This window comes from Hyaena hyaena, unplaced genomic scaffold (genome assembly GCF_003009895.1).
Source record: "Hyaena hyaena isolate Hyena2069 unplaced genomic scaffold, ASM300989v1 scaffold_41, whole genome shotgun sequence".
Classification (NCBI taxonomy): Eukaryota; Metazoa; Chordata; class Mammalia; order Carnivora; family Hyaenidae; genus Hyaena; species Hyaena hyaena.
Window position 1 is genome coordinate 1,358,258 of NW_024080673.1, and position 14,245 is coordinate 1,372,502.

General features: G+C 37.8%; 1 protein-coding gene across 2 annotated transcripts in view; it reads left to right on the forward strand.

Moving 5' to 3' along the window:
* ZRANB3 (zinc finger RANBP2-type containing 3) overlaps positions 1-14,245 on the forward strand; it is a 285,634-nt gene that overhangs the window by 219,818 nt on the left and 51,571 nt on the right. For both annotated transcript variants that reach the window (XM_039229949.1, XM_039229948.1), the window contains 3 exons: positions 6,002-6,121; positions 9,186-9,305; positions 13,015-13,194. In XM_039229949.1, the coding sequence (XP_039085880.1) occupies positions 6,002-6,121; positions 9,186-9,305; positions 13,015-13,194 (420 nt within the window). The remainder of the gene's footprint in view (positions 1-6,001; positions 6,122-9,185; positions 9,306-13,014; positions 13,195-14,245) is intronic.

Here is a 14,245-nt window from a genome sequence, read left to right on the forward strand (position 1 = left end):
AGTAATGTATGAGATCTCATAGGTCTTATTTAAAAGAGAAAAAAAAAAAAAGAACCCAGCTTCTTCTGTCTTTTTGCTTTGACTGTGTGGTAGCTGCTGCTTGTCCTTAATGGCTTCCATAGGCCCCAAGATGGCCACTGCAGTTCCTTATACCATGTACAGACCATAATGTCCAAAGCAAGAAAAAGGCTTCCTATGGGTCACTTTGTCAGTGAGGATTTTTTTTGGAAGGCCCCTGCAGACTTCTCCCATTTCTTATTAGTCAGAATCACTTGCAGGGAGAATGGAAGTGCTAGGCTTGTGTAAACCAATCAAAATTCACTCTAGGTTGATTTAAAAGAGCTCAAAGAGCTTTCCTTTAAAGCACATGGCCACCCTCTATCTAAATAAAACTGCATTTGCTCTGGTGTCTAAGGACTTAAGAATTTAAGGAGGAGCTTCTTTTACATGCTCAAATTCCTTAGCTGGAATTTGTATCAGCTAAATAAAAAAATCATTCTGATACTTATTAAAATAGTTAGGAAGACTTCATTCAAGATCATTACAAAGGAGTCAACTCTTACAGTTATGAAGAGAGACTACTCAACTCTGAATTCAACAAGAACCTGTGGGGATTTATAGCCACCAGGTAACATGAAGGGGGTCAGTAGATGCAAAATCACTAAGAGGAGACATTAAGGCCAGGGAGATTCTTGCTCAAGAAGGCCAAGGACTTAAATGTCTTCAGTAGGGGATGAAGAACTTAATCAGATATCAAGGGTTGATCAGGTGGCAAGGGTGGGGGCTTTCTTGATAAACTGACTCCACAGGATTCTTGCTAAGACTGGGCTGTGTAGACCTGGCCAGGACAAGCTGAGGCCTAGTCAAGAAGAGGAATCAGGGAAGCCAAACTAATGTTTGGTCATGGACAGAGTCTGTGTCATAATGCAGATCTGATGTTTTTTTCATTGTTTATTTCTCCCTTTTATCATTTGATTAAAAGCTGATAATTTAAAATTACTTAAAATCAAGTAAGTTTCATCAGGTCTTTAATGTACTTGAGGCTTTTCTTTAACTACTTTGACTTCAAAAACTATGATGTACACCTATTTACTAAAAACAATTTAATAAACAGATATTAGCATATATTATATCTTCATTTCTGCATTTCTTTAAATGAGATGTACTGTATAGTCTTCATTATTTAAACTAGAGCTTAGACTAACAGTTTCAGTAAAGTAAGATTGTGAACACAAATTTTTTGCAACTTCTGCAAAACCTGAACTTGCATAACGAAAGTACTGATTGGGACCTACCATTCCACCTAATTTGCACTTAAGATAGTTTGAAAGCATCTTCTTGCCAAGATAATGTAAAATATGACAATGCAATGACAATTTTAACTAGAATAAAATCAGAATAGTTAACATGCTCGTATGGTACATCTTAAAATGCAATCCTTTGCAGTCCTGTTGTAAGAACCTAATGGAAATCCTAAAGTTTGTTACATAGATATTTCGGTTCTCTTTCTCTAGGAAGCAAGGTCACAATGACGGTTAAGTTACTTAGGTTGGTCCCAATAGATTGTTTAGCCCATTATATAATTGAACTTACAATATTAATATTAACCATAAGCCCTTCTAAACCAGTGATTAGAAGGAGTGGGTAACAGGACACTTGGGCTTTGGCATCAGCAGTTTCTGGTTGTAATGAGGAAGGGATGAGATCAGTGGAGGGGACTCTGACGGAAACTGCTTGCTCAGGCAGGGAATGCATCTGAGATGGGGGGTGCAGTGGTTGTATAATTTCTAAGTCTGCAATGGATGGTAAATGAATGTACCTTAAAAATACTCCGACTTGACATGTGTTTTTTGAAAGACTTATCACAGTAAATACAGCTCTTTAGTCAAACAAGCGGTTTATTAAAGTGGTTCAGTTACCATGGCAACATATCTGGAATTTATAGCTCTTTATTTTGAGAGGACTTCATTTCACTCTCTGAGGCACTGAAATCCAAGGCTAAAGTTCTTAATGGCCTCCATTAAGTCTCATTGTATGATGAATTTCTATTGTTTGGAAAATGTATACATACAAAATGTAGCAGACAAAATCAGTCCTATGAGTTTATAGTTGTGTGCATTAATTTTAAATAGGTACTTTTCAATTTGGAAATATCCCTGTTTAAATTTTTTATTATTAATTACCAAAGCTACATACGATACTAGTTTAATGAAGAAAAACAGCTATTTCAAAAATTAACAGTCTTCTAAACTTATTCCCCAGAGGCAACCACTTTCTGTTCTTTTAGCTGTTTTTTTGGTTTTGCGGTTCTTTTTTAATATTTACTTCAAATCCCTCAGGAACATGTTTATATTGCTTCTTGGTTTGTGTTACTGCTTACTTTGTGTCTTTAGCTGTCATCAGTTATTTGAGTGTATTTGAAAATGGCTTTATTCTATTTTTATACCTGATTTTTAATTTGTCTGGGTATAATTCTTAGTTAGAAATAATTTCCTCAGGTGCCTGGGTGGTTCAGTTGGTTAAGCATCTAACTCTTGAGTTTGGCTCAGGCCATGACCCCATGGTCATGAGATCAAGCCCCATATCTTGAGAGAAGCTTTGAATTCTCTTTTTCCCTCTTCCTATCCCCCTCTCCCTCTCGTGCCCTCACTCTGGAAGGAAAAAGAAAGAAGGAAGGAAGTGAGAGAGGGAGGGAGGGAGGAAGGAAGGAAGGAATCATTTTCTCTCAGAATTACTAGTACAGATGTTGAAAAATCCAATGCAGTTCAAATCTTTTTTTGTCTTAATTATTTTCTTCTCCTTCCTGGATGCTTAAAGAATTATTTCTTTGTTTCCAATGTTCTAATATTCATGATGATAGACCATGCTCTAAGTCCATTTTCATCCATGGATCCTCAGAGGACCTATCCCATTTTCCATTTTGGAAACCCCTGCCCTTCAGTTCTGTAAAACTTTTTTTTTAATTTCTCTGATTATTTTCTTTCCTCTGTTTTCTCTGTTGTTTCTAGAAATTTCATTATTCATGTATTGCCCTCTTGGTTTAGTCCTCTTAATTTTCTTAAACTTTTATATTTACTCGGTTATTTTTTATCTACTTCCTGGAAGATTTTCTCAGCTTCATAATCAGTGAATTTTTAACTTCTACTATTCGATTTTTAATATCCAAGAGTACTTCCGTCCCTTTCCCTCTTAGTCATTCCTTTTTTGTAGCATCCTATTGTCTTATAAATGTAATCTAGTTACACTGACTGAAAACTGTACACGGATATGGCTATAGACTCTGGCCTTCAATAAAGGATGATCTGACTGGATGTCTTGTTAAGGAACCCTCAATATTAGAATCTTTATCTTTTCCTTTTGACTTGTCAGATTCCCTAGAATATAATCAATCTATGTGATTCTGTTCTCCGGTGTAGAAGACATGGGCCTCTTTGTCTTTTTGAAGACATGGAAGAAGAAGGCTGAGGGAGAAGGACAGATCTCCACATTTATTATGTAACTTTTATTTAATCCCTTTGATTTTTGTAGACTAGCCTACCATCAGTGTGGGATTCCTTTATCCATATACCTTCTGTTTTATGTTCTCCAGAAGATAAATCTCTTGCTTTCTGCCAGAGTAGGTTGGAGAAGTACTTATTGTGTGGAATAGGTACTGAGAAGATCTAGATCAGTGCTGGGACATAATCAACTACTTAAATATTCTTTTCACCAATCTTCCTGTGTAGCCACACCCTCAACCTCACTTCCCTTAGCACCATTTCCTAAGCCTTTTTTACATTATTCTAAACCGCTTGCTTCTCAACTTTACATACTTCCACCTTGGGAGCTGTCAGGTTGGCTAATCAGTTACTAAGCATCTGTCTGCTTTTTAGCTTCCAAAGTTTTGTCACTATTGATTCCTCTCAGTTCTCTCTGTGCTTTGCTATCTTTTAAATACAGCATTGAGGGGTGCCTGGGTGGCTTAGTTGGTTGAGCATCAGGTTCTTGATTTCGGCTCAGGTCATGATAGTGTAGTTCTTGAGATTGAGCCCCATGTCCAGGCTCTGCACTGACAGCTCGGAGCCTATTTGGGATTCTCTCCTCCCTCTCTCTCTCTGCCCCTCCCCTGCTCACACTGTATCTCTTTCAAAATAAATAAATAAACATTAAATAAATGAATACACACATACAGCATTTAGAAGGAGTCTAGGTTCAATATGTTCAGCCTACTCTCTTTTCCCAAAATTCAGGTTTTTTTTAAGTTTATTTATTTTGAGAGAGAGAGAGCACATGCTTGAGCAGGGGAGGGGCAAAGAGAGAATCACAAGCAGACTCTACCCTGTCAGCACAGAGCCAGACTAAGGGTTCAAACTTAAAAATTGTGGGACCACTCAGTCCTGGGCCAACGGACTGAGTGATCTAACTAGTTTTTAATAGTTAAGAGACTATATTTGTGTTTTAGATTAAATTGATGCTTTAAATTTAATTCCTATTTAATTCATCTCACATTGATTTCTCATTCTTAATAGGTAACCTGTCCTCAAGTTAACTAAGAAAAGTCTTTTTAGGGACACCTGGGTGGCTCAGTCTGTTACTCATCCATCTCTTGATCTCACCTCAGGTCATGATCTCACTGTTCATGTATTTGATCCCCACATCGGGCTCCTTGCTGATAGTGTTGAGCCTGCTTGGGATTCTTTCTTACCTGTTCTCTATCTCTACCCCTAAGCCCCACCCACCACTGGCATGCTCTTACTCACTCTCTTCTCTCTCAAAATAAATGAATAAACTTAAAAAAAGAAAAGGAAAATCTTTTTAATCTGAGCTTTCTTGATTTTCTCCTTTCTGTCTCACTTTCTCCATATGTCCTGTGCTCTAGACCTCCCTCCTGTTATCTTCATACTGTCACTCCAGCCTCTTCTACCACCTTCTCCATCTTGGAGACAAACTTAGATCCCCTCATTCTCCATTTCTTTTAGTTATCTACACCTTAAATGTCCTGTTTCTAAACCTACCTAAGCTTCTTAGTTAAAAAAAAAACAAATGAATCAATTTTCCTTAACTCTTATGTTCCAGTACCAGCTTTCTTAATTTTTAGTCTTCTCTTTAAAAAAAAAAAAAAAGTGCTATTCATTCTTTACCTCCTTAACCCTATTCCACATAGTCTTTTATATGAGCTTTTTTTTTTTTAAATAGTTTTATTTATTTCTAGGAGAGAGAGAGAGAGACAGCGTGAGCAGGGGAGGGTCAGAGAGAGAGGGAGACACAGACTCTGAAACAGGCTCCAGGCTCTGCGCTGGCAGTCAGCACAGAGCCCGACGCGGGGCTCGAACCCACGAACCGCGAGATCGTGACCTAAGTGAAAGTCGGACGCTTAACCAACTAAGCCACCCAGGCGCCCCTATTTGAGCTTTTTTTGAAAATGATCTTCTAGGGGTGCCTGGGTGGCTCAGTCGGTTGATCATCCAACTTCGGCTCAGGTCATGATCTTGCAGTTCGTGAGTTCGAGTCCCACGTTGGGCTCTGTGCTGACACCTACCTCAGAGCCTGGCGTCTGCTTCAGATTCTGTATCTCCCTCTCTCTCTGACCCTCCCCTGCTCACGCTGTCTTTTTCTCTCTCTCTTTCAGAAATAAATAAACATTAAAAAAATTTTTTTAAAGAAAGAAAGAAAACGATCTTCTAAACAAAATCACCAACCCCTTTTTGGTCATAGCCTACTTGACTACGTATTTTCCACTGAAATTTTTTCTTCTCATTCTTGCCTTGTTATTGTTTTACTTCTCAAGGTGATTTTTGTTTGTTTGTTTTTATTCCCTCTCTCGTGTCCCTTTTTCCCTTTTCCCCTTAGATGTGGGCCTCTCTTTCCTTAGGCTACCTAGAGAACAAAGCAGTTAAAAGTTCATTGAAACTTACTGACTTCTGAAAAGGTTTTCGTGATTTATGAAAGAAAAGAATATGTGACATGATTTTTTAAATAAATATCTGTATGACATTAATGAAGTTTAACTTTTAATATTTAGGCAGGTGCTGTAAAGGACTATATTAAGATGATGCTTCAGAATGATTCACTTAAATTTCTGGTGTTTGCTCACCACTTAAGCATGCTCCAAGCTTGCACAGAAGCAGTCATAGAAAACAAGGTAGGTATCATTTTTCTATAAAACACTTTTTAGGATGCAGATTTTTTAATATAATAGACATCAATTGTAGTCTTGTAATTGAGGTTTTTGTGGCCTTGTTTAAATTGTGGTATATTATTATTAGATTTTCTTCATGCAAATATACTCATATTACTATTATATTGATGATATGCTATTAAACTTTTTCTTTTCTTCCAGGCTTATAATTTTCCACTAATCTGATTATCTGGGCTGATTAAAATATGCTGACTTGATAGTCTGTGTTGTGAATTTCAGTATTGTTACTGGATGTACTATTTGAGACTGATGTAGACAGTTAAAAATTAAAAGTTTTATTTACCCACAAGGCAACTCTAGAATGTGGGTGTTGTTGAGGGGAAACAAAATGAATTCAGCCAATTTTAGTGCCCAACTGCAGTCATACCTTGTAAACTTTAAACAGAGTATGTTGCCTAGAAGATGTAGTACAGGGGAATTTGAAACATATGGCCCAGTACTCTACCAGGTTAGCTCTCCAAACCTGCTAGCCTTAACTGCCTTTTCTTAGGTTCACCCAGTTCCCCAACAGGCTTATCAGAGACCTCATCTGCCACTTTTTTTTCAGAGCTTAAATGTCATCTCTATTTATGTGGTGAGGGCTTTTGGAGATGCTCAGAAATAGCCAGAAGAAATTTCCTGACAAATTGTGTGAACTTAATATATGTGGAGTGGCAGAACCACTTGCCTTTGTAGGTAGATGTTTTACATGGAGGAATTAAGCTATGTTTTTTAAAATTGTATACATATTATGAGCATTTGACACCTATGTTTATTAACATTAGCAAAGAAGTAATTCTAGTGTTTCCTTCATAGAAAGATTTATGATAATATATAATAAAGTACTATCCATGAAAAGGTGCTCTCACATTGAGTACCATATAGCATTTTTTTTAATATTGATTCCTTTTTAAAAAAAATTTTGCGGGGTGCCTGGGTGGTTCAGTGGTTGGACTGCCGACTTCAGCTCAGGTCATGATCTCACAGCTCGTGGGGCTCTGTCCTGACAGCTCAGAGCCTGGAGCCTGCTTCAGATTCTGGGTCTCCCTGTCTCTCTGCCCCTTCCCCACTCACATTCTTTCTCTGTCTTTCAAGAAAAAATAGACATTAAAAAACTTTTTAAAAAATATTTTTAATGTTCATTTTTGAGAGAGAAACAGAGACAGAGTGTGAGTAGGGGCACAGCAGAGAGAGAGAAACAGAGACACAGAATCTGAAGTAGGCTCTAGGCTCTGAGCTGTCATCACTGAGCCCCACACAGGGCTCAAACTCACAAACCACATGATCATGACCTGAGCCAAAGTCAGACGCTTATCTGACTGAGCCACCCAAGCGCCCCTCATATAGTAATTTTTTAATGCTGTTTATTTTTGAGAGAGAGTGCAAGTGGGGAAGGGGCAGAGAGAGAGAACGACAGGATCTGAAGCGGCCTCACCCTGATGGCAGAGAGCCCAATGTGGGCCTTGAACTCACTAACCATGAGATCATGACCTGAACTCAAGTCAGACACTTAACCATCTGAGCCACCCAGGTGCCTCTAATTATCATATAGTATTTTTAAAACACCTTTTGAGGAAGAGTTAATTAATCTTAGAAATATTTTTAAATGACTGGGCAATAAAATTAGAGTCAGAATTTTTCTTATTCTGATTCCATTAAACTTAAAACCTTAAAACCGCTGGGATCTATTCTAAGCATGGCAGTCTGTCTCTTCTCTTTACTTCTGCTTTACTGATGTGTTTAGAATCCCATTTTACATTACTTACATTTAAAAATGATAGGTAGTCATTAGCTGGAGGTGAATTTCTCCCAAACTCCCTGTAGCCTGACGATGTGTATTTTCTTTAAAAGGGCCATCAGAAGATCTCTCTCATTGGATATTAAATTGATCACTTATGAATTTATATGTTTGTGAAGACATACAAAGTTAATATGGGACATTCTATTTAATAATTGACTATTTCCTTGTGAAAGTGAATATTTATATGTCTCAACTATTTAAGGCTGAGTTTTCCATAAAAGTGCTTATACAAATGAGACTACTATTTGAAATTCAGGACTTCTACTGAATTTTGGAAAGTTGAATAATGAGTTGTTTTTAGATACTCACAAACAGATTGCTCCCTTTTCCCAACCCAAATCATTCCTAAAAGACAGCACTGTTCAATTTAGCACCTAATGTTTCCCTACTTTTTAAAAAGTATTTGTGAAGAGGCGCCTGGGTGGCTCAGTCGGTTGGGCGGCCAACTTCAGCTTAGGTCATGATCTCAGTTTGTGGGTTCGAGCCCCACGTCGGGCTCGGTGCTGATAGCTCAGAGCCTGGAGCCTGCTTGGGATTCTGTGTCTCCCTCTCTCTCTGACCCTCCCCGGCTCACACTGTCTCTCTCTCAGAAATAAATAAAGCATTTTAAAAAATTTTTAAAAATATGTGCGTGAATTTCTTGGTTCCCCAACTCAGTGGAGATGACCTTATCACATATTTCTTTTAACTTTAGGAATGTGAGAAAAAAATGCGTTCAAATGGTACACTAAAAAAGATACTCTCCCAGTTAGTATTGAGATACTTCAGAAATAAATGCACTATTCTTCATTAATAATGTGGGTAAAATCCTCTTTCTCCCTTCTCCCCTGTCTGGCTTTATTTTTATTTTAGAATTAATGAACCTATAACTTTAAAGTTAGCCTTATTTGTCATTTGAAGTTTGCATGTGAATTTTCATAGAATTTTACTCAAGACATTAGCTCAGTGATGATTTATGGAGCCCTGTTTTATATAAGCTATTCACTTGGCATTGATTGTATGAAGATGAATTAGACACAGATTCTACCCTCAAGTAGATTAAAAGATTTAAAAATTTGGAATTGTTATAAGACGCATTAAGAAATTTGGTTAAGATTCTTCTTATGTAACATTTACTAACCTTTCATCTTAACCCATTTCTATTTTGTCATGTGAGCATAAGAATCAGGTATAAAATGTATAAAACGAGATGGGTGCTAATTTTGCCATTTCCCTTGTTGATACTAGACACGCTACATTAGGATAGATGGAAGTGTTCCGTCTTCAGAAAGAATACATCTAGTTAATCAATTTCAAAAAGATCCTGATACTCGCGTGGCTATCCTAAGCATTCAGGCTGCTGGCCAGGTAAGAAATTTTAGGTGTTAATTTGATAATGAAATGTCATTAAGATAATAAAAATGTCACTAATCATAATTTTAACTTTATATCAAGATAAAAGTGTAATAATGCTAGGAATTTACCCAAGGGATACAGAAATGCTGAGGCATAGGAGCACATGTACCCCAATGTTCATAGCAGCACTCTCCACAATAGCTAAAACATGGAAAGAGCCTAAGTGTCCATCAACAGAAGAATGGATCAAGAAGATGTGGTTTATCTATACCATGGAATACTACACGGCAATGAGAAACAATGAAATCTGGCCATGTGTAGCAACATGGATGGACCTTGAGGGTGTTATGCTGAGCGAAATAAGTCAGGCAGAGAAGGACAAATACCATATGTTTGCACGTATAGGAGGATTAGGAGGAACTTGACGGAGGACCAAGGGAGAGAAGAAGGGTGGAAATGGTGGGGGAAAGGGAGAGAGGCAAACCATGAGAGACTCTTGAATGCTGACAAAAACTGAGGACTGATGGATGTGGGGGGGAGGGGGGGATGGGCATGAAGGAGGGCACTTTGGGGATGAGCACTGAGTGATATGTAGAAACTAATTTGACAATAAACTATTTGTAAAAAAAAAAAAAAAAAAAGATAAAAGTGTAATAAATATTCTACTTTGGAGAATATTTGACAGAGACCTCAACACTTTTGATTCAAAGCTCCTAAATTTCCAAGGAAAGAATTTCCTAGAAGAGTATAGGTAATTTGATTGCAATACTTTTCCATGACCTTTTTTTTTTTTTCTTACTTTGAATTTGCTAAGAATTCCCTTTCATTTCCTACAGCATTTATCTTACCTGATTGGTTCCACCAGAGCCTCTGAGGCAAGGTAGCCTGAGGGAAAAGAACTCTTCTGTCTGAGAACCATTTTATGGAAGGTCCCCGGTTTGACCCTTAAGATTGTGTTTGGCTACAAGTAAATGAGATTTGAGAATGACTCAAATACATAAAGTTTATTCCTTCATGTATACAGTCCCAGGTTTGCCTGGTGATTTCACAAAGTCCTTAGGACTTAGGCTTCTCCTAGCTTTCTGCTCTACTGCTCCCAGCAGGTAGCTTCCTTCAGGGAGCTGCTGGAGTTCCTCCACATATCTGTGATCCAGGCAGCTGACTGGAGAAAGGCACCCTGCAGCCCATTCACCTGCAGTTAGCCACATGGTTACAACTAACTTTAAGGAAAGAGGGAGAAAGTAGCCTTTGTTTCGTCTAATCACACTGTACATGAGGTGTTCTTTACAAAGAAAAAACCAAATGGCTCTTATGAAAGACAATGCCACCCCATGTAAGGGGGATCCTTCTGGACTTTTTTTCTACTAACATTCCACAATATTTTGATATAAATGTCTAAGCCAGGATACGTAACATAGGGAAAAGGAATTGAGCATATTGCTGTGCGTCCAACCTGGTAAATAGCATATCTGGCATCTTCTGTAGACTGTGGAATCGGAAACAGGACCAGAGTCCTGCTAATTGACGTCTATAAAATTGTATATGTAGAGAAGCTCCATAAGGATGAAGAAGTTCTAGAACTCACCAGGAGTTCTAACCAAAAGGAGGGTTGTCTCAACATTTCCCTCATGTTGGATTAAACTTCTAGTCATCTGATCTGAGTTTTATATCTGTTAGAATATTCTAGCCAGAAGGAATATTCTCAAAAAGAGCTTAAAAATGGAGTGCTCATAGCATGGGAGAAGAAAGGATGGAGGACGCCAAGCAGAAGGATTTTGGAGTGGCTTGATAAAAGACTTTTTGAAATTAAGATTGTAGAGAGCACCAGTATTTTTTTTTTTATTTTTTTCTTTTCCTGTGTTCCAAAAATGTTTTTATTTCTTTTTCTGTGAACTATAGTTCATTTTTTTTTTTACAAATAGTTTATTGTCAAATTAGTTTCTACATAACACTCAGTGCTCATCCCCAAAGTGCCCTCCTTCATGCCCATCCCCCCCTCCCCCCCACATCCATCAGTCCTCAGTTTTTGTCAGCATTCAAGAGTCTCTCATGGTTTGCCTCTCTCCCTTTCCCCCACCATTTCCGCCCTTCTTCTCCCCCTTGTTCCTCCGTCAAGTTCCTCCTAATCCTCCTATACGTGCAAACATATGATATTTGTCCTTCTCTGCCTTACTTATTTCGCTCAGCCTAACACCCTCAAGGTCCATCCATGTTGCTGCACATCGCCAGATTTCATTGTTTCTCATTGCCATGTAGTATTCCATGGTATAGATAAACCACATCTTCTTGATCCATTCATCTGTTGATGGACACTTAGGCTCTTTCCATGTTTTGGCTATTGTTGAGAGGAGAGCACCAGTATTTTATTCAAGGCTTTATTCCTGAAGACCTGCTATAATTCAAAATTCATATACCTGAATGCTTGTATGTCCCTAAGAGTAAAGGAAAGTAGAAAGGGCTCTGTTCTTTTTTTGTTTTGTTTTGAAAGGGCTCTGTTCTTAAGGCATGTGAATTCCATTATAGTTTAGTAGTATCTCAGAGGGACATAGGTCTTACCAGCATATTTCCCCTTTATTCTTATATGGTTTTATGATGCATAAAAGTGTCCATCCCTCTTTAAATACTCCTTATTCTTCAACATCATGTCTAACATTTTGTGGTGTTTCCTGTCCTAAATAACAGCACAGTTTAGCTTGATGGCTATTTGGTTCACCATGTTTTTATCACCTCTAACTTCTGTTCCTAAGTGATGGATCTTTAGTGAAATATTCAACTTGAGAACTCTCGCCACCATTTAATGAATGCTAGTTTGACATTGTTATGTGATATAAAAATATTTTAAGTTAGGTACCATAGCAGCACAGCATTTGCAAAAGTCATTCTCTAATGGAAGTTCCAGTGCATGTGAACAACACTATGGATTAAATGATTCTCTCAACGGATGGTAGGTATTTCTGTCAACCACCTAACATCCTTTACTACTAAGTGTCAACAACTTAAGTACAGCTCACATTTCACTCAGCCTTTCAACGTTAAATCACGGATTTTTGGACACATTCTTAGTTTGAGGAGATTTGTGTTATTTCTCATTTATTGATTATAAAACAAGACCTAATACTTATTAATGTCACACTGTTTCAGACTGATGTAAAATGCAATTGCACAAAAAATTCAATTATGTTACATATTGAGATACAAACCAGTAAACTCAAGGGTGTTTGAGATGTAGGAGAAATTTCATAGGAAGAGAACAGTGTGACTAGAGACATGATTTTCTTGCTTTATAGAACAACTACATGAATAGAGGAAGTCGTTGCTCTCTGCCTAGTTGCTATGGATACCATGTGTTAGAAATTATATTCTCGTTTATAATTCATTTTATTAGATTTTCCAATGATAATGTGAATCCAGCCCTCATCAGAGGATAAAATGATTTTGTTTATATATATATATATATCTGTCCAGCTGACTTTTGAAATATTGAAATACCTTTTCAATGTGTTTTTTGTAGTTTACCTAGCCATTTGCAATAAGCAGTTTTCATTTGCCTTTCCTGAATTAAATTTTCTTAATTTGGCTTAAAATGAAAGACTGACTTATTTTTAAGTCCTTCAGCTTTCTCTTGTTCGTTTAACATGTTCAGAAAGACTTTATTATATATGGCTGTATGTTACATTCTCAGTTTATTTGCATCTCAGTTTCTTCACTTTATTTTGCTTAGGGTTTGACATTTACTGCTGCAACTCATGTTGTCTTTGCTGAGTTGTATTGGGACCCTGGTCATATAAAACAAGCAGAAGACCGTGCTCACCGAATTGGACAGTGCAGTTCTGTGAATATTCACTACCTTGTTGCGAATGGGACTCTAGACACCCTTATGTGGGGAATGTTGAACCGAAAGGTAAAGCTTGAATTCAAGATTACCAGTGTACTCATTATTATGCAGAGCCTTTGTAAGTTAAGAGGCTGAGTTGTAGTGTTTTCAGACAAAGGATACCCAAGTACACTAAGATGATGATAGGAACCAGGTTTAGGAAGGCCTCAGTTAGTAGTACCTTCCCTCTCCTCTGTGATAAGGGAGAGACATGAACCATTCTTACTGTCTTCCATTCTGGAGGCCAAAAGAGGAAGAGCTAGCAAGGAACTATAACATTTTCAAACTTCAAGTCCTTTTTGTAAGCTAAGAATAAACCCTTACTCTGTTAGGCTGAGCGAAATAAGTCAGGCAGAGAAGGACAGATACCATATGTTTGCACATATAGGTGGATTAAGAGGAACTTAATGGAGGACCATGGGGGAGAAGAAGGGGGAAAATAGTGGGGGAGAGAGAGGGAGGCAAACCATGAGAGACTCTTGAATGTTGAGAACAAACTGAGGGCTGATGGGGGTGGTGGAGAGGGGAAGGGGGGTAATGGGCGTGGAGGAGGGCACTTGTGGGGATGAGCACTGGGTGTTATATGGAAACCATCTTGACAATAAACTATTAAAAAAAAAAAAAAAAGAATAAACCCTTACTCAGAAGGAGTGAGTTCTCAGCTAATTTTGGACAGAGGACAGCCTGTACCTGGACTCCAGAAAGAGCAGGAGGGACGTTGCTTGCTCTTTCCAAACAGCTGTCTTTTCTCCTCTCCAGCCTGTAGGGGTATTTTCAGAAAGGATCTGAGTAATTATTAGAGCATGTTTTTCAAGCGCTTAATATAGATATTCAAAATGGTCAATCATAGGTAGGTTCAATTTCAAAGTTTATAAATATCAGAATAAAAGTTTTTATGAGAAAAACAAATAGTATAACTTCTCTAGCTGGACATTTTCCTCATTAGGCATAGGAATCATTGACTTGGTAATTTGGTTGTAATTTTATTACGAAAGCCCAATGATAGGTGGAAACGATAAGAGTTTCTTTAGTGGATTACTCATGGTTTAAGTGCAAAATCACATTACTACTTAGCAAG